Source organism: Labrus bergylta, chromosome 18 (genome assembly GCF_963930695.1).
Source record: "Labrus bergylta chromosome 18, fLabBer1.1, whole genome shotgun sequence".
Lineage (NCBI taxonomy): Eukaryota > Metazoa > Chordata > Actinopteri > Labriformes > Labridae > Labrus > Labrus bergylta.
In genome coordinates, this window is record NC_089212.1 from 16,124,505 (window position 1) to 16,146,820 (window position 22,316).

At 39.6% G+C, this 22,316-nt stretch overlaps 1 protein-coding gene across 1 annotated transcript; it reads left to right on the top strand.

Moving 5' to 3' along the window:
• Positions 1-1,658: 1,658 nt before the first annotated feature.
• Positions 1,659-21,905, top strand: diras1b (DIRAS family, GTP-binding RAS-like 1b). Its single transcript, XM_020650205.2, has 3 exons — positions 1,659-1,924; positions 14,925-15,266; positions 15,771-21,905. Exons 2-3 carry the CDS (start codon positions 14,958-14,960, stop codon positions 16,056-16,058), a joined length of 597 nt encoding a protein of 198 aa, XP_020505861.1. The 5' UTR covers positions 1,659-1,924; positions 14,925-14,957; the 3' UTR covers positions 16,059-21,905.
• The last annotated feature ends 411 nt before the right edge of the window (positions 21,906-22,316 follow it).

Consider the following 22,316-nt stretch of genomic DNA (forward strand, 5'->3'; position numbering starts at 1 on the left):
CACCTCAAGTTGACAAGTCAAAATCAATAGGTTGGTTTACTGGAGATCTTATGCCTTTGCCAATCACTGATTGTGTTAAGGAACAAAGAACTCTGTGACAGACAGATGACCCCATCCACCAGCATATATGCTCACTGTTATGTTGTCAAATCACTACAGGACTTCCAGTGGATGATGGCGTACAAGTTGAGATTTGTATGTTCATTCTTGAATGCCTTAACAATTCTGCCATAAGAATTGGTGTTTACTGGGCCTAAAGGTGACCCAATCAGAAAGCACATTCATTAGAAAAGTGATAATGCTTAAACTAAACTTAAGTTACACCTAGAAACTTAAAGACATCACGAATCTCAATTTCAATTTCAATCCATTTTAATGATCACTCTACTTTGTCCAAGCATCCATCTAAATATTTAATAATCCTCCCTCCCTCTTACCAAACCCTGCATCATCCATCTCTCTCTCCATGTCTTCGACTCCTCTTATCTCTTCCCTGAAAACAGTCATTGCTACTTGAAAGCAACCGGCCGTGCAAGTTCCCGGGTGTACCGACAGAGGGAGACAGAAACAAGGCTGTGTGGACGAGGAGTTGGTGAGTCATACAGTGAGACCGTCACGTACCGACACAGCTCAAAACGAGGCCTGGTCTGACTGGACCACCGACCTTTTATTAGCACGAGGGCTTTTATCAAAACACCCCTTTAAAAATAAAATTACATTTATGAAATTTTCTTATTTCTGCCGACTGACATTTCATTTGGGCATATTTAGGATGGGCTGGAATACTTCCTGGTTTGTGGACTATGTGCTCTCTTACCATCGTGCCACTAATTCCATGTCTATTGTTTTAGTTTGTATAGGCCTACTGTTTATGCAGCCATTAACCATACTGTGCATACTGTACACATGTTTAGGCTTAGTAGCTCTGTCCATGGTCCTGAAACACATTGGGGTCGCTGTCCGTGGTGCTGATCAGGATTTAGCCAACAATACATCCCAAATGACCCCACCAATACTCCCCACAAAGCATTTCATCGTATATATTTTTTTTAAACTATCTTTGGTAAACTTAATGTCTTAGTGTTACATTTCTTCGTTTAAACATGAACAATCAAACATTTATTAGTTTCTAAAGATATCTATCAAAGAACGTAATGTGAGAATGATGTACCATGTAATGTGATCCAGTCGATCCAACATTTTCCATCCCTGACCTTTGACTTTCACACAACTAAACTCAAGATCTAACGTGTCAGTCAGGTGTCAAAGTACCTTAGATCTGGAAAAACAGTATTTTTTTTTGATGTGCCTGAAACGTTGACAAAAATGATATGAGACTCAGCTAAGTAGACTTTACGTTTGAAACGTGAATGATTTTAACAATTGTGCTGCTTTAATATGATTCTACGGGATAATCAACATGTTTCCTGGTTCTTTATTCTATTACATGGCCCGACTTGTGAATAATTCAATTTTGCATGTGTATAGTGTCCTATTAAAAATCAATTCTTCCTATTAGGCTACTTCAGTTTTTTTCTTCTTCTCTTGATTATGGTGTTTGGAACTATCTCGTGTTCAGATTCCCACAGATGCTAATATTCCTGCGTCCAGTCTCCAACCACTTGGTATTTGTAAGAACTGAGAGAAAATCAAGTGTGGACAGAAAAGGGAGAGGGCATAGCACCTCCCACGTCCTTTCTGCGAACGAGAGAGATAGAGAAAGGGGGATAGAGAGGCAGAGAGAGTGAGAGAGAGAGAGAGAGAGAGAGAGAGAGAGAGAGAATCTGCTGTCGTGGCGTTGGAAATCGGACGACATGAGCTCTACATGAACCGTGTAAAATGTTTTAAGACGCTTTCGGCGTTTGTCTTTTATCCGTCTAAACCAAGGACGAGCCTGAAGCGGAGCTACATACTTCACGACCAGGTATGAAGATGCTGCTTGTTCGCTTTTCGTCCATCGAGGTTACATGTTGGTATTCAGTGGCGTAACCGTGGAGCTTCTACCGTGCTATACTGAGTGCACACTATTCCGAGCAATACCAGCTTTTTTCTTTTCTTTTTATCTCATTGCTGTTGATTTGCTGTTTATTCATCCTCCCACTTCTTTGTGTTTGATACCCTATCGTATTAAATCTATGGCGCCTATATGCCTGCACAGCCATATTGGCAGTCAGCGGGAGAGGTTCAGAGACATGAGGGTACTGGGTTTATCATATTGCTTTGAAGAGTAAAGGGAGGTGGAGGAGGGAGGTGGAGAGAGGAGGAGGAGGAGAGGGGTGAGTGGGTGGCGGGGGGTTTCGCTGCGACTGCGAAATGATGGCACCGCTGCGAGATGGCGATCCTCTGGTATTTATGAATGAACCGAGCAGAGTAGGGTGGTCTGTAATGGCGTTGCACATCAAAATTGCGCACCGACGGCAAGCCCTGTCACTGCAAGCCCTTCCTTCCTGCCTGAGATGAACGTCAACATTAGAATATACAGTAATAATGACGCCAGCGTGACGCATAAAGCCCGATTTTCTGGTGCAAAAGCCATGGTTAATCCTCCATCTGGATCCGTGTTTTCTCCATGCCTCTGCCGTGCCATGCCTCAGTCATGCGCTGTTTGTTGTTAGTTTCAAAAAGCCGAGGTGGAGAGGCGTCATGACATGCAAAATGAGTTGTGAATCATTCAGGTCTTCTCTATGTACTGTATGTGCGAATATGTATGTGACTCAACTTCCTGTATCCATTGCCAGCCATGGGTGTGTGAATGTGTGTGGGTCGCAGAGAAAACAGAAGAGGTGCATAACAGTAAATCCTGTGATTAAGCTCTGAAGTGTGGTTGGGTGTAGAATAGAGATGCAGATGTTAAAGCATGCATGTGCTGATAGGGGATAAGTGAATGTGTGGGGGAGTGTCAATGGCCTGCCTGCCTGCCAGTCTGTTTGTCTGTCTTAAATGGCCACACTATGGTTGCATAAGAACACTGTGGCAGGACAAAGAAATGACTCAATACATGGTAACAAGGAAAAACACTGAAAGATGAGATGATGCCAATGATGCTGAAATCTCCCATGATGCTTGAGTGGGCATCCTGATGATTAACAATGACATATTTAGTTTGTTGTTTCAGCTTAGGCCCATTAAACCACGGTAGCCACAAATAAGAAAGGTCTGGCAGACCAGATGTTGAGGAAGATGTGAAGTCTTTTCATGTTTGTGTGGAGGCAGACTGGTTCTCTGCTCACACACAAAGCAGCCCTCAGTTTTCCGTGATTACCATGATCGGTCCGTTGCAAGCTGTGGCCAGGAGTATAAATAGTTAATTCGGAGAATGAGAAAAAAAATGTGCATCATTAGATCGTTGGTGTAATTTCTCAGTAGATTCTGAGCTAGCTTGTGTTTTCATACCTCGTTTATAGAAACCTATTCATGTGGACACAAGATCCAAGAGGCTTTAATTGCTGTGTGACCACAGACATCAAACAATGTTTTTTTCACACTATGTACTTTCTGCCATTTTGATGGCAATGCAATCTTTTGAATAATACACTATGTATTCATATACAACATATTTTGAAACACAGCATGATTTGAAGCTATTTGGTTGATAAAATTTATTTCAAGTTCATTCATGTTTAAAAACTGTTATTTATTCGACGGCTTCATTTTGTAATGATTGATACTGTGGGGTTTAAATTACCCCCCCCCCCCCCCCAAAAATAAATAAAGATGAATCATTTTTATTATTGAATTGTTCACTTTAATGCATGTAATGTGGCATCTTTTCCTTATACACTGCTTCATGTTTTTGTAATGGTGTACCCTTTATAGAACATCTAAGTTGATTTAAAAAAGGAAAACTATTCTTAATGCTACTTTTCAATTGCAAAAAAAGCGCATTATATGTTTGACCTTTGGGGGATGCACAAACCTGGTTTTCAATGGAAGAAGCAGTGACTTTAAAAGTCTCTCTGATGTACGTCGCTTTGGATAAAAGCGTCTGCTAAGTGAATTGTAGAATTAAAAGTGATACTTAATGCATTGCATTACACGCTTTATTTACAATACACTAAATCCCCAACATTTGAAGCAAAAATTCATCTTGTTCCCAAACTAAGTTTACCTCGATAATGCATTCTGGAGCTTTTAATCCAACCTGTTTTTTAATAGATAGATATAACTGTTGCGTCCTCTTGATTTTAGAGTCTGTCTGTTTCTTTGCCAAGTGCAAGTTGTGCACCTTCAGCTATAATTATATACCGCACATTGTCTGCTTCAATACTGGAACAAATCAATGCTAAAGTGTTTTAGCCATTCTGACAGCATGGGCTCATTCAAAAGGTCTACAGTATATAGTCTTCATTATATGTGGCATTTGGCAGGATTGTCTTGGATGTGCATAACTAATTGAAGGCCAGGATGGCTATTCTGGTCAATTATGCACACTGTGACCTCTGGCTCTTAATTTTTAATTCAACATTTTGCTCAAATGTCAGATGTTCATTTAATATAAATCTATTATCTCCTTCCGTCTTTAAATCCATATTAAGAAATAAATAGAAGCAAGAGAAGAATGAAAATATTTTAAGTTAAAGAGAAGTTAACCACCAGTTTCCCATTATCCCAGTTGTACCACAGAAGCATCACAAGCAGTTGGGCTTGTGCGTTGTCTCTGTTTTTACCCATCTGCACTGTTATCAGGCATGGATCCACTGGTCTTAATAAAAAATAGAGCTGAGTCTGATTACATTTTCCTGTAGAAACCAGTGGAGTCAATCCAAAACGACCCACCCTGTCACCATCTGTCACTGCAGGTTTCTGCAACCCACTCCACCAGTGTGTAATTAGTGCTTCTGTCAGGTCGCGGCCTTCACAGCGTCTAAGATAGAAAAAATATGAATCCGTTTGAATGCATTATGCATATGAGAAAAGCACAATTCCTCTAGCTTTTTCTCTACAAAACTCTGCTGTTAAAAGGCAGGTGTCTCTGTGCTTCCCAGATTTGCCGGGCTGTGGTATTAACAAGGTCTTATGTAGAAGACAGACGGAGCAACCCGGGGTTCCCCAGGTCAGGCTAATACTCAGTATTAATACACATTCAAACATGGCTTTATTGTAGAGAGTTCTTTGTAAAACTATCTGCATAGATTTAGGATGAATGAGGTTTATTTATCTGTTTCTTACTTTTGAAAAACAAACATCATCAGGAATACATTTCCCTCCTCAGAAATCCATTTCGGATCCATCACTAGTGAAGACCTGATGAGATTTGTTGGACTATTTTCATTGATGAAATTAATGAGTGTCAATTCTTTTGGGAAACACCTAGTACTGTCGCTAACAAGCTAAATATATGGATTGTATAGACCTGTAAGGTTATTTGTAAAGATTTTTGAAACAATACTAAATGTGTAACGTGCCAGCACATTATAATATGATTTGTATTTTCTTTCATTTTGTTACATTCTGTCCTCATCTATCTGTAGAGCACGGTATGTTGTAGATTTTGTCAAAAGAGTCAAACATTCCCACCAAAGATTAAAATTGATCTGTATGTGTTTAAACTTTAAAGACACAGACCAGTTACTCAAGTAGCCGTAGTAATAAGCCGCACATGCTGCGATGTTCACCATGAGAGCTGCCTAGGATTAAGGATTAAAACGTCTTAAACTTAGACTCCAGGCAAAAACAAGCTGGTTTTGTATTGGTTTTAGTTTTCACCATAAAAAAAACAACAATGAACAAAAATCTTCACAAATAAAAATAGATGGATGTGTTTCCATAGTAACAATACATGTTAGTAGTAGTGAATCACAATACACAGTTAAATATAATAATAATTATAATGTGTTTTATTCTCTTACTCCTCAGCTAGCCATGACTCTAACTGTACATTTTAACAGCGCTACAATTCAAAATGCGTCTATGTGAATCCTAATAATGTCATCACATCCTCAATTTTCTTCACTGTATAGGCCTACACATTGCTACACTTCCATTAATAATAATAATAATAATAATACAAGGAATCAGACAAACCTCAAGCCTTTTTATTTACAAAGAGTTTTTACATTCTGAGGACAACAGACTGTAATAAAAAGCTGCATCATTTCAACAACAGACTTGTTACTTGTTAGCAGGGGTGTCAACTTCACAATAAAAAACAAAATAAATCCTTCTGTGAAAAACTAGTTTGCTCTAATTTACATGAAACAAGTCTTTCTTTCTGATATGAACTTGAACAATGTTGAACTTAAACATGTAACCTACAGACACACGTGGTTGATTTAGTGGGTGTGTGTGTATCTGTGCACTAGCTGCACCTGCAGCCCGCGGTGTGTGAGTCAGACAATACAAACAGGCAGCGTGTGTTTAGGGATTATATCTTCAGTTTTTGGCCACAACATATCACTGGGTAATAGAGTTTGTTTGGCTACAGGCTGCAGCAGGCTGTGACATTACTAACGCTAAGTTTCTGATTGGTGTTATACGCAGCCAGCAGCTGATACTTGCACGACCGGGCGTGATTAAACGGAGAAAAGTCAACGCGGCATATGAAACAAAGTAACCATAGACAATGAAATATCATACCTTTGTGGCCCGTTTCTAAATGAAAGTCCATAAAAGACTTTTTAAAGACTGAATTGTCTTTCTATTTGCACAATAGATGGTGCTTACACACACTGAACGCTGCATTTTACTGAGAATCTGCACAGGGATTACCGTCAGTAGATTTACTTTACACCAAGTTGATACATTTCTCATCGATCTGCGGATCAGCCTAAAGTAAAGTAGTGGTGCAACAGATCCCAGTTGATCTGATAGTGTTCACAGATCATCTGGGATCTGTTGCACCACTACTGTACATGTTAGTGAGGAAATCCTCCCAACTCTGCCCGGAAGAATATTCCTTTTAGTTTTGTCATATTCTTTTCAAATACAGGGTATCTATTTGTCTTTATGGTAGATGGTAGAATAGATGAATCTTATACTGCAGATTAAAATAATTAAATGTTAATGTTGTGTTTTTCCATAGACATAAATATCACCTTCATTGTTTGTGTGTCCCTCTGCTTATATCTCAAAGGCACAATAATAGTCTCATTGCATGCTGAATCAAAGCTATTTCTTTGAGGTGTCAGAGGGCTTCAGCGTGCATCAAAAGCTGCATGCAGTCTTATATGGAGACTGCTGGTAACTTAAGTCCTGGGAATTGGGTCAATGCAGAGCAGGCCAGGACCACAGAGGAGGTTAAGCTCAATGATTAGCTACTAAGCCAAGACCACAGTACGGCAATCTCTTGTACAGTCTAAGGCACATTCTGCTGAGGTGTATGGTAGTGTACGCTCAATCACAGTATAGACTGACACTGATTAGAAGCAGTCGAACTCATCCAGCATACAGACAGGTGTCACTCAGAGGATGTGTAGTGATTGTTTCTATGCTCACATTGATTGATTTGGATGGCTACACTCTGCCACAGCCACCTGTTCAGATAGTTGTACGGGTCTAATGCATAATCATTTATGTCGTCTCTGAGGTGGTTTAAATGGTCCCTTCATTGTTGGATGACACGCACCTCTCTTGGACATTTATATATCGTTTTTTGATTGCAAAAATTCATTCAAAAGTTAAGTAATACAAATGTTGACATATTTAGACAAATACTCCTGTTTTCCTTCTCGCCATGAGTTGGATAAGCAAACTGATATCACAAAATGTTTTGGTCAGTTGTATATGAGAATGGACCCAGCAGCTAGTTATCTTAACTAAGCGCAATAACATAACTCATAACTCATGAAAAGAGGGGGAACCAGCTTGCCTGACTAAGGCTAATATGTCAAAATGTGCATTCCAATAGAGCAGATAGAGTTTGGGAAGTTCATACCTTGGTGGTGCAGTGACTTCTAACTGTAGGTCTGCCTTTTAGTCATGACAAAACTCCAACTCTTGGATTTAAAACGACATTCATCATGGTATTCAACGAGCTGCTGTTACTTTTGAACATGCACAGAATGTTTTCTCTTTTCCCGAGTTTGTGCAGTAAAGTTAAGCTAAGCTAATCAGCTGCTAGCCGCTAGCTTACCTTGCACCATGAGAGTACAGTTGATCTTTTCGACTAACTCTTAGAGACACAGTAAAAGACGCAGAGTTTTGGGATTAAAAACTTGCAAATAAGTAATTTGTCATTAGCCAATCTGTATTTTGAACTGCATGCAGCAATAGTTAACATCTTTGATTCGTTTGTGAGATTATTGTTACAGTGATACGCGGGCGTAGTTTTAGCTTTGAGGAATGTAAAACAGGGTTTCCTTTTTTTTTTTTTTGCATTTATAACCCTCTCAAAAGATAAACACACACATGCAGTCAAGCAGAGAGGAAAGAGTGGGGTCCATCTACTGTTTGGACCCCAAAAATGCAAGTGAGCGCTTCTCACACGCTTAACCGTAAATCAACTCACACAGATTATCAGCAATTTTAAACCAAGTACTTGTAAGCTGTTTTCCATGGGCTTCCCAGGTGTGAGACAGCAGCGTGACTGAATATGTAAGACCGAATCAAAATGTATAAATTGAACCGCCACAGTCTGCTCAAACCCTAATGAAACTGCCCTGATCTAAAAATTGCTCTCTCTCTCTCAAAATGCAGATTCATTCCTCTGGTATTACACACACACATACACAAACACACACTCAAGCACACTCTCTCTCTCTCTCTCTCTCTCTCACACACACACACGCATACACATGAAATGCTCGATTTGATATGTGCACAGAGAACAGGGAATCTCTTGCTTGACTGCACAGATTCAATCACACACACGCACATGTTCATACACGACCCTCCAGTCCAGCAGTCAAATAAACTTAGCGCAGGTTTTGAGGCATTCTGAGGAGTCTGTTTATGAATGTGTTCACACAATATGGTCATGATGGAAAGGAATATTTCAGAAAACCCTTAGAAGAAAATCAGTTGACCCTGTGAAACACGCGTTGCAGAATAGCCGTGTGTCCACAGCATTCCAGGATCGGCAGCTTGAATAAAGCCTTTTTTCTCCACAAGATACCATGGGACTGCTTTGTGGGTGTCTATTTAATCACGCTCTTGATCTGTTGAATGGCATTGTGTTTGATGTTGGTTAATGCGCTTCCTTTGTGCTGTGCATAAGTGGCTCTCTTGAGGAAAATTATGTGCATATTTTCACTAAAGGTGACATTTCCTTGCTCGCTCTGTGAAAGAAACGAGTGGAGAATGTATTTTCTGACTTAGGGGAGAGTAGGACTTGTTTGGTCTGTGCCAAAGCTATCTACTAATGGAGATTGGCTGCACTGCCACAGATGCATTTATAGTGTTCCATTAATTCATTAAGAAACTGCAGTCCTCTCCTTTCAAATAAAACCAGAGAAGGGGGGGTGAGGCAGAGAGACTGCTTGCATTTGGGAGGAGTATCATTAATCTCCAAGGCCTGGTGTCAAGGACAAACGGTACATGAGCGGAAGTACTGTGTGTGTGTGTGTGTGTGTGTGTGTGTGTGTGTGTGTGTGTGTGTGTGTGTGTGTGTGTGTGTGTGTGTGTGTGTGTGTGTGTGTGTGTGTGTGTGTGTGTGTGTGTGTGTGTGTGTGTGTGTGTGTGTGTGTGTGTGTGTGTGTGTGTGTGTGTGTGTGTGTGTGTGTGTGCGCCTTTTATGTGTTTTTGTAGGGTTGCACCTGTGAGTGCAGTTGTAGCTGCAGACAGAGGGAGGGACTCCTCAGCTAATTTTAGTTCTGAGGAAAGAAGGATGGGAGCAGAGGGTGGTTTAATTAGCAGCATCGTTGTTAAAAACACACAATAATAACAGACACAAAGCAGGATGGGCCCCATCAATCAAAATCACAGTGGCCTTATTTAACTTGTCCAACAGCATTGAAAAATTAAGAATCAAACCATTGTCGACATTAACTATGACTGATTATTATTAATTATTACTATTATTGAACCAATTTTTTTCAAAGTCTATGCTAGTTTAGTTTGTTTAGCTGGACCTCTCTAAATGTTGAGCCTTATCTTCATAAAGTTCAAGCAAATAACTTTGGTCAACTACGGAAATTAGCCTCATAACAAAGCCTTTAGTCATTTAATATGGTGAAATGTTTCTGTGAAAGCTAATACAATGTTTTGTGAATAAACAGTATAAGAACCAGTCCTTAGACTGGTAAATAACCAAAAACTCATTTTACCTCACTGGCTTATCTTGTCCCTTTCGCCCCAAATCTAAGATCCAACTTCTCTACTGTTTCCTTATGTGTTGTGTACTTCTTCCCTCCTTTTAAGTTCCATAGTTCTAAGCGGTAACCTCTGGTGTGGAAAAAATGAAGCCAATGCGGAAGTGCAATATCCTGCAGTTTGTAGAGTGTTGTTTGAGGCTGGAGAAGACACATACAAACTCAGTAAATAAAGCCCATTTTTATAGCAGAAATGAACATGTTAACTGCCTGTTCAAAACACGCCTCAGCTCCAGCTCGCCTGTTGTTAAGTTGACTGAGAGTTAAAGTGAGACATGCAGCATTGCCAGCATGGCGACTGCGGCCAATGGGACTCCAAAGCCCCCTGCAGTAACAGACGGGTAATGTCACTCAGGCTTCTCTCATTAATAGTTAAACAGGGGAAATAACTGATCATGAAAAGAAAATGTTTCTTTTATACTTAGGTAACTTGGGATCCTTTTGATTTTAAGAACAAAAAATGACATACTTTTTTGTATGATGGTGAATCAGAAAACAAATCAAATTGAGTGTATTTCCCTCCATAATGTAAATTTCACATGCTCAATATTTCATTCTTAATGTCAGCTCAACACATACCAACTCTCTCTGGTGTTGTTGTGAAGTTTCACTGAAGTCCAATCAGCTGCAGTGTCCAATCAATAACTGATATCCAGTTAAGAAACATGTCTATTTGTAAAAAGTCTTCTCTAACATCTGCTCTTGCGTATCCTTCAAGACGCCAGGAAGTGCGTTGACTGCTGAAGGCGATTTCCCACAGCGGCCAAAGCTGGTATTGAAGTGTCAAATGATGCAATTGAGGTCAAAAAGTGTTTGCATTGGGAAAGAGACGTCTTAAAATCAGCAGATACACTTTTTTTTTGATCAACTTCTCAATATGAACACTTAAATAACCAATTTTTAAAAAATGGTTAGGTGCTGAAAATTGTAAAATGCAATTTAAGCCAAATTCAGAGATATGTTTGTAGACATAATAAACGCAGATCAGAGCCACAGGACTGCCACTCCAAGTTCGCAAGTTCTATGGGCTCGCTAACGCAGGAGATCCGGGTAGGTCTATGGGCCACCGAGCAGCTTTTGCTAGAATGAACGGGGTTCCACCTCCAATGCTGTATACATTAAGACATCCATGATGTCCTGGCTCCTCAGATATCCCTCTCTCCTCAATCTTCTTGAACAATCCTTAAGAGATGCAGCTAGAAGACTAACATATTAAACAAGCAACTTAGTATTTTAGGTGTTAGTTATCTTACAAGACAAACTAATCGTCTATAGGTCAGGAGTCTATTAGTTGCGCCATAACAACAGTTTCAAACAACAAGCCAGCCATTTTACCACACAGATTAGCCCAGGGAGTCTGGATGAATTAGCTTAGGTTATCCACTGAGCAGTATTCCGCTACTTTAGCTAGCTAGCAGTTCATCATTAGTCAGCAAAACAAAACAAAAACCAAAATGACTTCCAGTCAGCATCTGTCATATTCCTATTTGGCCAGACGCTGTGCTGGAGTCTTCAAGCCTCTAATTTCTTGGCTACTCTGCATTTTTTGAAACAGTAGGCCACTTTGTTGTCATCAGCAGTCTGTAGTTTTATGCTAACATTGACATTATTATAGTTGGAGGGGAGCTGAAAAGAGGCACGGCCTTCAGAGTGAATCACACTTTCATCGTTGGGATTTTTGCAACAACATGTGTCTAATCTACATTTATTAAAGCTCAGGAAACTAGCGTTAAAGAGTAATAATGTGTAGGTGCTGTCTTTACGTATGTCTTCTTTGCCCACGATGCAAATAAAAGTTGAAAAAGGTTTATGTATTGATCTAATTTAAACCACTGGAAAATCTTATTGATGAGCAACATTGATTGAATTTCACTGTATCCCTCATTATCATAAAAATGCCAGTGCATTTCACTCTAAAGCCAGAGAGAGCCATTAAACAAGGTTTTCTGCTTTGCTAGAAGAGTAGAAAACAGTTAACAATCTACAGGCTTGCCCATCTGCAACTTAAATTGTGGTTGTGTGTTCAGCGGCAAGGATATAAAACACTCTTGTATGTAGCCCAGACTTAAAGATTGACTATAAAACTCAAGAGGTACCCCCTGATTCCCCATTTATCTTCCAACTCCTTGACTGATATTATCTAGAGCCTGGCAATGCAATTACAGCTGCCCTGCCATCAATAGTGTGTTTCAGCAGTGCAAGCATGACAGAAATCCACTTATTCCATCTGGTATTGATGTGAATTTACTGTTTCATTACAGCAAGAGCTAAGAGAGCAGCAAATGATCACAACGAATATCACAACGAATGAATATCTTATTATGGGACCTTAAAGCAAGTTTAAAGTAACAGCAGATAAATAATGCAACAGATACAGTGCGTGATCATGCACAGATGCTCAGCCCTTACAAAGAAAGCAATAGATAACGTGTGCATTGTCCAGATATGTATGAGATGCAGCAGGAGAGTTAAAATTTGTAGTCCTTGAATGTGCAGGGATGCTGCTGCGGGTTTCCTATAGCGGTGTAATTATTAGTTCTTTCATCACACACACTTACGAGTGTTAATATTATATTTCTATTAACCTGACTGCACACAACATGGATCTTTTCTTTTAGTATGTTGAAGATTAGATTAGTTATTATTTTATTCTGGATTGGTCTTGGGGGAAATCTCAAAAGCCAGATGTGCACAGCAGGTATTTGTAGTCAAACAATAAAGTATAACTGGTTTTAAAATGACTTACTCTAAATGACCATTTTGTAAATTTAAAGGTTCCCTTGGCAGAGATGATGAAAACATTGGTAGAAGTGTAATGTAATATTCATTATTACAATGCAGTTGGTGTATTATCACTTGAAATGTAAGAAGTGGTGTTTTTTTTCTCTTTCATGTTGAATTCACATTTTCCCACTGTAGCTCAGAATAGACCATCAAACAATCATTCTGGAGGGCCTTTGTGTGACCACTGATACATGTTTGGAAGGAGAGAACGTGGTGGGGAGTTGATTTTTCTGTCCCCTTGGGGGCGGAAACACAAGCTAAAGATATAATACAGTCACATAATACGCTTTTATGTTGACAACGGTTGCTTGTTGCAGGAGTAGTATGGATTTGGTTATTGTTCTTGACCAGCTAGTGAATTTAACTCCAACATACATACTTTGTTAAGCTTTAAAGGGGACATATTTTGAAAAATCCACCTGTACAGTGTTTTTCAACATCTATTTGGGTAACCTGAGTGTCTACCGACCCACAAAAGGTGAAATAAACCCATCCAGTTCTTTGTTTGTGATCTGCACAAGTCTTACAACACAGAGAAACATTTTCCGTTTCAAATTTGCTTTCCATGTGACATCACAGTTGGATTCTGGTAAAAAAAAAAACCCTCCCCTCCCCTGATATCTCCACCCGTCGACTCCACCCCCAGCATAGAGCAAAACTCTTGCGCAGGTCCGCCATTTTTATTCCCACTAGCGAAGGAGTAACGTCTACTGGGAAAACTTAAAGGGGGCTCATTGCATTTAAAGAGACACACACACCAAAATGGAGTGTTGTGAGAGAGCTGGTTTATACAGGGTCACAAACCTCCTCTGGTGCTTGATTCATGTTATATTTTGGCCAAAGCACAGCACAGATGTTTCATTTAGATCACAGGGGACTGTTTTAAAAAGTGGAAAAGGGCAGTAATATTTAAAATTGGTTCATCTGCAAGTGTACTGTTGGTCAACAGACCTTTTTTACACCTGTAAACGGATGATATGCTGCTGCAAGAAACAAGGCAATAGGAGCCTAGAGACTAAACCAAAACAGTAAATTTTAAGCGGGCAAGAGAGACACAACAAATGAAAGATGCCTAAAGTCTTTGACAAGTGAAAGGCAACTGCAAAGTTTGTGGAATTTGGAGGTTCACTTGTGTACAAATTTATAGAAAGTTATTTGATCCACTGTAGAAAATGAATGAGCACAGATTTTATTTGTTTGCTCAGAATTTCAGTTTTGTTTGTAAGATTTACTTTCAAATAAAAATGTAAACTTATATTCTAATATTTGAAAAAAAAAAATTAAACAGATAAGTTGGATATTATTTAAGAAAAAAATATTATTTCCTCACTCAACATTAAACAGTGAATATTAATAATCTCTTGGAAGTATATGTAGTACAGTATGAAAATGAAACTCAAGCAAAGCACAACTAATTCTGATTGAGAAATTCAGCATTGTTTCATACACAAGTTCATGTTACTGTTTCCCTCTGATGCAGCAAGAACTTTCTCTCTGCCAGAGTTTGCTGCAGTTCCTTAAATTGATAAATGAGGAAACGCTGGACTGTTTTTAGGGATGAGCCTAACAAACTGTGACTCTGAGAGCAGTATTGATCAGGGAAATGCTTGCGTCAGGTGCAATCTTGGAGCTTCACCAACTTCATCCTCTCTAATTTGTACTCTGGCTCATAGTCAGACCTCAGGTCCGACAGTTAAAGTGCTTTACACCCACTGGCGTACACCACCAGCACCTCTTTTTGGCTCCTCTGTCTGCTTTGTATTTGCTGCCTGTTAATTTACTAAAGTTTCTCTAAACTTATCCTCCTCTCATCTAATCTCATCTCCTCTCCTCTCCCCACCCCTCACCTATCTCTCCTGCTTCCTCATCATACCCCCACCCTCAATACCACAGGTGTAACACTGTCTCAAGCCTGAGGGGGGCAGAATGCCGGAGCAGAGCAACGACTATCGCGTGGTGGTGTTTGGAGCAGGAGGAGTGGGGAAGAGCTCCCTGGTGCTACGGTTTGTAAAGGGCACCTTCAGGGATACTTACATCCCCACAGTGGAGGACACCTACCGCCAGGTGATCAGCTGTGACAAGAGTGTGTGCACCCTCCAGATCACTGACACCACGGGGAGTCACCAGTTCCCGGCCATGCAGCGCCTGTCCATCTCTAAAGGCCACGCCTTCATCCTGGTCTACTCCATCACCAGCAAACAGTCCCTGGAGGAGCTCAAACCTATTTACCAACAGGTAGGTGTGTGTGTGTGTGTGTGTGTGTGTGTGTGTGTGTGTATAAAATCACATTATACTTGACATGATTTTCCTTTTTTTCATTGGTCTTCCAGAGAAAGAGCACAGTTTGAACTGCTGAAGTGACTTTTAGATATTTACAATCTCCATTTTGCTCCCTTAAGAATTTCATATTGCATTAATTTCATTTAACAGAAATAATCCAATTTAACAAAGCCCAAACACAGAATATCAATCAATATGTTGCACAGTGAGTTTCACAGCACGACATTCATTAAATCAAATATTTCATTATTGGTTCGAAATTCATTGAGGTTATACTTTATAACCAATTTGAAATATGCATCTAAGCTTTTGTGTCCTCAGATGTACAGTCTGCTTCTTATAATTGAAGCATATATATTTTTTGGATGCTATGACTGGTGTTAGGAGGACCAACAAATCAACTTTATTGTGTAGGGACAAGGCCAGAACATAACGAGCACTTCCCTTGCTTTCCTGCAGGTCTTGGCCATAAAGGGCAACGTTGAGGCAATCCCCATTATGCTTGTGGGCAACAAGAGCGATGAGACCCTGCGGGAGGTGGAGACCAAGGATGGGGAAGCCCAGGCTAACCAGTGGAAGTGCGCCTTCATGGAGACGTCAGCCAAGACCAACCACAACGTCACTGAGCTCTTCCAGGAGCTGCTCAACCTGGACAAGAAGAGGAACATGAGCCTCAACATCGACGGCAAGCGCTCAGGAAAGCAGTCCCGTGCAGAGAGACTGAAGGGCAAATGCAGCGTGATGTAAAACCAGAAGAGGACGAGGCCGAGGAGGACAGGGGAGTTTGAGGAAAAGAGAGGAAAAAGGAGAAACGGAGGAAAGAATGAAGACGAGAGAATAGAGGGACTCATTATCAGTCAGACGGAGCAAAATAACTGGAGGACAACGGAAATCTCATCTTCTCATCCTCCTCTGATAGACTGGTGCATTCACAACCACAACTAAGCAGTTATTTTAAAGGAACATACAGGATTTCCATTTGGAGCGTTACATCCATTTGCATACTGCTAAAAGGAGAAATGGGGCAGACCGATGCAGGATATGGAGAAGCAATGGCGTGGGTCATTTAAGAATTACCTGAGTCAGTTGTGGAATTCTTCATCACCTGAGTGTCAAATCTTGGCTTAGGAGCTCATCACGACCTGGGACTGCATCCACGATCACAATCTGCAGCAACGCTTGATGAAAAACCTGGAGGATTCTGATCAACACAAAGCATTCAGCGTCCTCGCTCACTCCTACACCTCCCTCCCTTCCTGCTCAGCTCACACTTTAACTTACCCCCCTTGTCATCCTGGCAACCTCATCCTTTGCATACTATAAAAAAAAAAAATAGAGAAATGTGATGTGTGCGTGTAACAGAGTCAACAATGTAATTTAAGCTCACCTATCTGGTAGAAACACGATTTTAAGAGACTGATGTGTCCATCACGCTACAAAGCACAGGACCCGGCAGTTTGAGACTGCCAGCATGAGCGACACGCATTACAGCAGCAAAATATACGACTCAGCTACATTCAGGAGCCACACCTGAGGACTCTGATGTATATAAACATTGGATAATTCAATATATTCCAAATGATCCACACATGCCCCGCCGGAACGATTAAATCAGTCAAAGGAAGAGGTCGAAGTTCAAGTCATTAATGCTTCAAGTCATGAATCACTTCTGAAAGACTGGAAAAGGTCTTAATTTACTTAAACCACTCTTTAAAAAAAAGCTCTCTTATCGAAGCGACGGATTCAACGCAACAATCCTTTTAAGACTCATCTCATGTAGAATAAGTTGGACTCTGATCAAAACACGATACAGAAATGAAAGTCTGCCTTGTCGACCAGGACCATAGACTCAGATAATCATTGCCAAGCTGGTAAGACAAAAGCAAACTGGGATGGCTTTTTGTTTTGTGTTGTTCTGAGGTTGAGAATGTCTGTTTGCTTTGCACTTTTCATCTAACATTTCTCTTCTTTTTTCTTGTATTTTTTCTTGTTCGTTTTGCCTAATAATGATCTTCAAATTCATGTCAAAGAAGAAAAAAACAGAAATCCGCCCAAACAAAAAAGCACACAAAGAAGATGAATACATAAATGAAATAATGGAATGAATGTAAAAAAAATAATAATAATAATAGAAAAAGAAGAAGAAAGAAGCTCCATGCTGCTTATTCAGTGTGACCTGAATCAGTAATGTTTTTGTTCTCTTTGTTTGCTTTGGTCACATTACCTTTCATATGCTCATTGCAGGGCAACAGGAAACAGAATCACATCCATAAACACACACACACCTGCACATCATGTGCAAAAAAGATGCATTCATGCAGGAGTCCAAACAAAAAAGAGAAAAGGTCAACCGTGTAACATGAAGACAAACAGGGCTCGCTCAGCCTAAATGCCCTCACATTGCACTTTATATCGTAAACACACACACACACACACACACCCACACTTAACGGTGATTTGTCATGTTTTTGCACATGTTATTTATTAATGATATCTACTTAAAAATATACTCCTGTTTCCACAGACTAGCTCTTATGTATGTCCAAAGTGCACGTATACACCTTTTTGTTTTTACACAGGAGCTCTGAAAAATTGTACACATTGTACACAGGAAAGCCAAAAGCACAATACTTTTTTACCAACATATCTATTTGTACATTTTCTTTCTTTCTCTTTTTTGTATATTGTTTATGATTTTCACCTTAAACCTTCATCAAATAGAACTGAAAAATGGAAGAACAATCCCATCATCATCACCACCATAGGTAGCTCTCCGTCTCGTTGTGAAGTGCTTCTTTTTTCTTTTCTTTTTTTTGTCTCGTATGTGGCACAGTGAGGTTGTGATTCTGCTGAACAACAGGGTATTGTGACGTGACGGCTTACGTGCCAATGGTGAAGTGTGCAAATGTGATGTGACCCCAAAAAGGATTGTAGACGGTACATTAGCATGGGCAGAGTAAAGTCAGATTATTCGTCTCCATCTCTCAGGCGGTTTTAACTACAGTTTGGGTGGAGCATAATCTGCCCGTGTACTGTTTAATACCGAAAGACACAGATGATGCCCCCTCTTAAATGTGTATCCATCTCTCTGGAAAGCACAGCAGCTGTTTTTTATTTTGTTTTTTTTGTCTCTGTCTTTACGTGTGCAGCAGAATCAACAACTGGGCACTTTAGGGTGACATTTTACTTGAAGATTTGCTTAAAAAATCAGCAACACCTCATTAATTAGCACCATGTAAAATGTCCCTTCTGCATTGTTCACGCCCCCACAAACTCACATCACAGAGGTGTAGTTAGTGTAAATAAGCATAACGATAGAAGAATTCGATGTGTATACAAGCTTCAAGTAAGATGTTACCCAAGTAATGAAAAACTATACTGGCTCCTGTTGTTACAGTAGGAGGTTTGATGTTGCTATGTACTGTAATACACGGCTCATTATGTTGCTAATATTATATGTAACTATTTGACACAACACATTTTTCACAGATCAATCAGATACAGTAACAATAGCCAAATGTGAATATGTAACTAAAGGTTCCACTCCTTGGCTGTGACTTTTTTTTTTTTTTTTTTGCTGACTGAATTCATTGTTATCTGTTGTACTTTGCACTAATGTGAGGTCCTGTTAAACTCAAACATTTGCATTGTAAACCTACCCTTTACCTGTTAGGTGCCAGGGATGCTCACATGGGCTCTTTACTTTTATCTTTTTATTAAAAAAAAAAACAAGTTGCATATGATAATATTTGTTCTTAAGCATAAGATTTCAACAAGATGGAGTGATTTCTGCCATAATGTGTCCGTTTTAAGATTACAATGGGCTGGAACTTGGATCAGGCAGCTCTGCTCTGATCTGATGTGTAGCTACCAGCAGTGGTGGTGCACTCTGCATAAATATCAGCTTGACATGTCTGGTTGCTCCACACAAACGCCAGATTGCAAGCGCATGTTTGTGCAATCTGTTGTTCAGGAGACTGTCGCTGTTCATGTTCCTGTGTGAAATCTGATACAACAGGGAGGAGGCAAAAACAATGAGACAGCGTGCGGGATCAGTGTGCACAACAAGCTCGGAAGAGAGAGCGAGCTTTGCTATTAATAGAAATGGTGTGAGAGAAAAAAACAAGTGCTAATGCACAAACAGTGGCCTGTGTAGGATTCAGATGTTCTCTGCATATGGAGAGGTGTGCGTTTGTGTGTATCCCTTGAGTTTCTCGGTAGTGTGAGTTAATAATGGGCATGAATTAGGACAGACACCTCTCCTCCCATCGCTTGTCTCACCTTATATTTCAATGAAGAATATTCACTGCTGCTGCTGTTTGAATTTATGTGTGTGCTTGTGACCACGAGTGCATAATTGCATGTCGCAAAATCAGCCCCCAATTCGCCTCGCTTCACTCCGGCCTGCAGGAGTGTGAGTGTGTGCTGTTGTACCCTTCTTTAAAATGTCTGTCAGATGTTTGAAGCTTTCCTGTGGAGAATGCCTACACATTTCTGCATGAGTCATCCCTCATTGCTCAAAATACTTCTATACACAAACACACACACACAAGCATATAATACAGGCATGGAGGCTAAATAAATAAATAAATAAATGCATGCCTTCAGCTGCACACTCAAACACACAGACACATTTTACATTCACGCAGGCCACGTTCTCTCACTGGCTGTTCTTCAGAAGCAACACTAAGCACTCAACTTTCATACATCAGCTGTCCATCCCCTGACATTTTGACTGTCTTTCATATTCATCCCTTCAATTGTTTTTCTTTGTTTTCGTGTGTGTGTGTGTTTGTGAGTGGGTTGCTCGTGAACAGACTGGAGGCGGCTCACATCTGATTGTAGATAGTTGTAAATAGTGTGTAAAGAACTAAACATTTCAGAGATGAGAGAGAGTGCAGAGGAAAAGACGCAGAGGTGGGAGGGTGCTGTCACCTGCATTTGCTTCATATAACTGAAGTGTCCAATTAGATAAACACAGCAAAAGTACAAGCTTCATGCCAACTTCAAGTGCTCTGATAAAGTCATTGAACTTGATGTATCCAAAGAATTTAATTTGTTCTCTTCAAGAAAAACAGCAAATCTGTTTGTAACGATGGAGTTTATGGAAGCCCAAGGTGTTCAATATTAGATTAAATAAAGTGTTGTCATCATGTTACTGAATGCAGACCAAATCATATCACATTACCATGAAATTCTGTTTGGGTTTTTACAATTGTCTAAATTTGAACTTCTTGCTATTTAAAAAAAAAAAAACATTTTTATATTCACTTTTTTCTAAATTAGTTGTTTTATGTCTGCTTCCACTGTTCCACTGAACATTGTGTTTTATAATGCCACTATCTATCACAATATTTCTCTGTCAATCAAAACAGACAGCGTAGAGCTAGTAATTACGTGTTCCAGCCACACGGGAGTAATATGATTGGCTGTCTGTCTAATCAGACTTAAGCAGCAGCCAATTACATAACAGAGTTCTGCTAGTTTATGATTTCTTTACTTCAATTCAATTGATGGAAAAAAGCACTATGAAATCACCGGGAAAATTGTTTTGTGACAACATGAAAGTGACAGAAACTGGAATTGAAAATTACCTTTAGAACTGCTGGAATAAAATCATGATGGAGTGAAAAACATATAATTCTTGTTTTTTGTAAAACTGGATTTTTTAATTAATGGCTTAAAGGCATAATGTCTTTATGTAATTCACGTGACTATTTAATCCAAAGTTTCATATACATTTATTTAATATTGAATACAGTTGGTCTCCATAGCTACAGCAAATTTTCAAATTTGGATTTGGACCCGGGGAGTTTCACCTCACTCACAGAGTTTTGTAGAGCTGAGTTAGCATGGTTCACATGTGTTCTTACATAGCAGGATGACAAGCACGGCCCTGAGATACTAGAAAAAGACAGTCATTAAAAACTGAATACCCATCAAAGGTTGTAGTGTTCTTGTCCAACTATTCATCTGTACCAATGAGGGCAGGTTAGAGTCCAACCGAGTCGAGCAAAGACGCAGAACATCTAAAGGAAATCAGTGTTTAAGGATGAGTGGAAACTGACCCGCTGACCTCTCTGGCCCACCCCTTTACATCTGCTCTGATCGCCTCAGATCCTCACAAGCTGTTTTTGTGCGGACACAGCATAAAGTGGGGCATATAGACTTTGTGGATAATGTAGTTTGGTACTATCCTGTTGCTCTGGCTCTTCATTCCTGCATGGTCCCTATTGGTGTTCCAGCCAGCATGAGAACAAGGACACAAACTGTGAATCATCTTTGTATTTTTTAAATAAATTCCGCAGCAGAAGTTCTCCGCTTCAGTTTTGCAAATGGTTTATTTCTTTTAAGCACTTATTGTTTTTTGTAAATTATTTGATTGTTTTTCTTTTTGTTCTGACTTTTTATTTTATTTGACTGATTATAATGTATAGATATTTATTCTAGCAATAGTCTTCCTATTAAGATATACTGTGCTGATGCATCCTCTGACTAACTGAAAATAATATATATAAATATATATATATATATAGATGATAATAATAATCAAAACTGCAAAATGATTTTCCTAATAAAATTGTGAACTGAGAAGTGTGTCTTGTCGTTCTGTGTATGTTGACTCAGCCTTATTGGTGCAGGAGTTGCTTACCAAAATGATCACTTTTAGCCATGCAAACATAACGATGACAGATACATCAGACAGCAAATATTATTGGGCTAATATGGGTACATAAAGTCCATTGGTGTCTGTTTCTTTTTTAATTATGCTATGGAATAAAAAAATCTCCACACTAAAAAAAAAAACAATTTAGATAACAGTTTTTTTGGGTGATTTAAGGTCCTCATCCTGTCATTTCTGCAGCAGCGTCTGCTCTGACTCCATTGATTACAATTCTTACATCAGTGTTGAGCACGTTTAGCAGAGAATCACAGCTGAGAAGACTGTGGCCCATACTAGAATCAACTGATATGTATGATAATGCAATGAAGTTATACTCTATA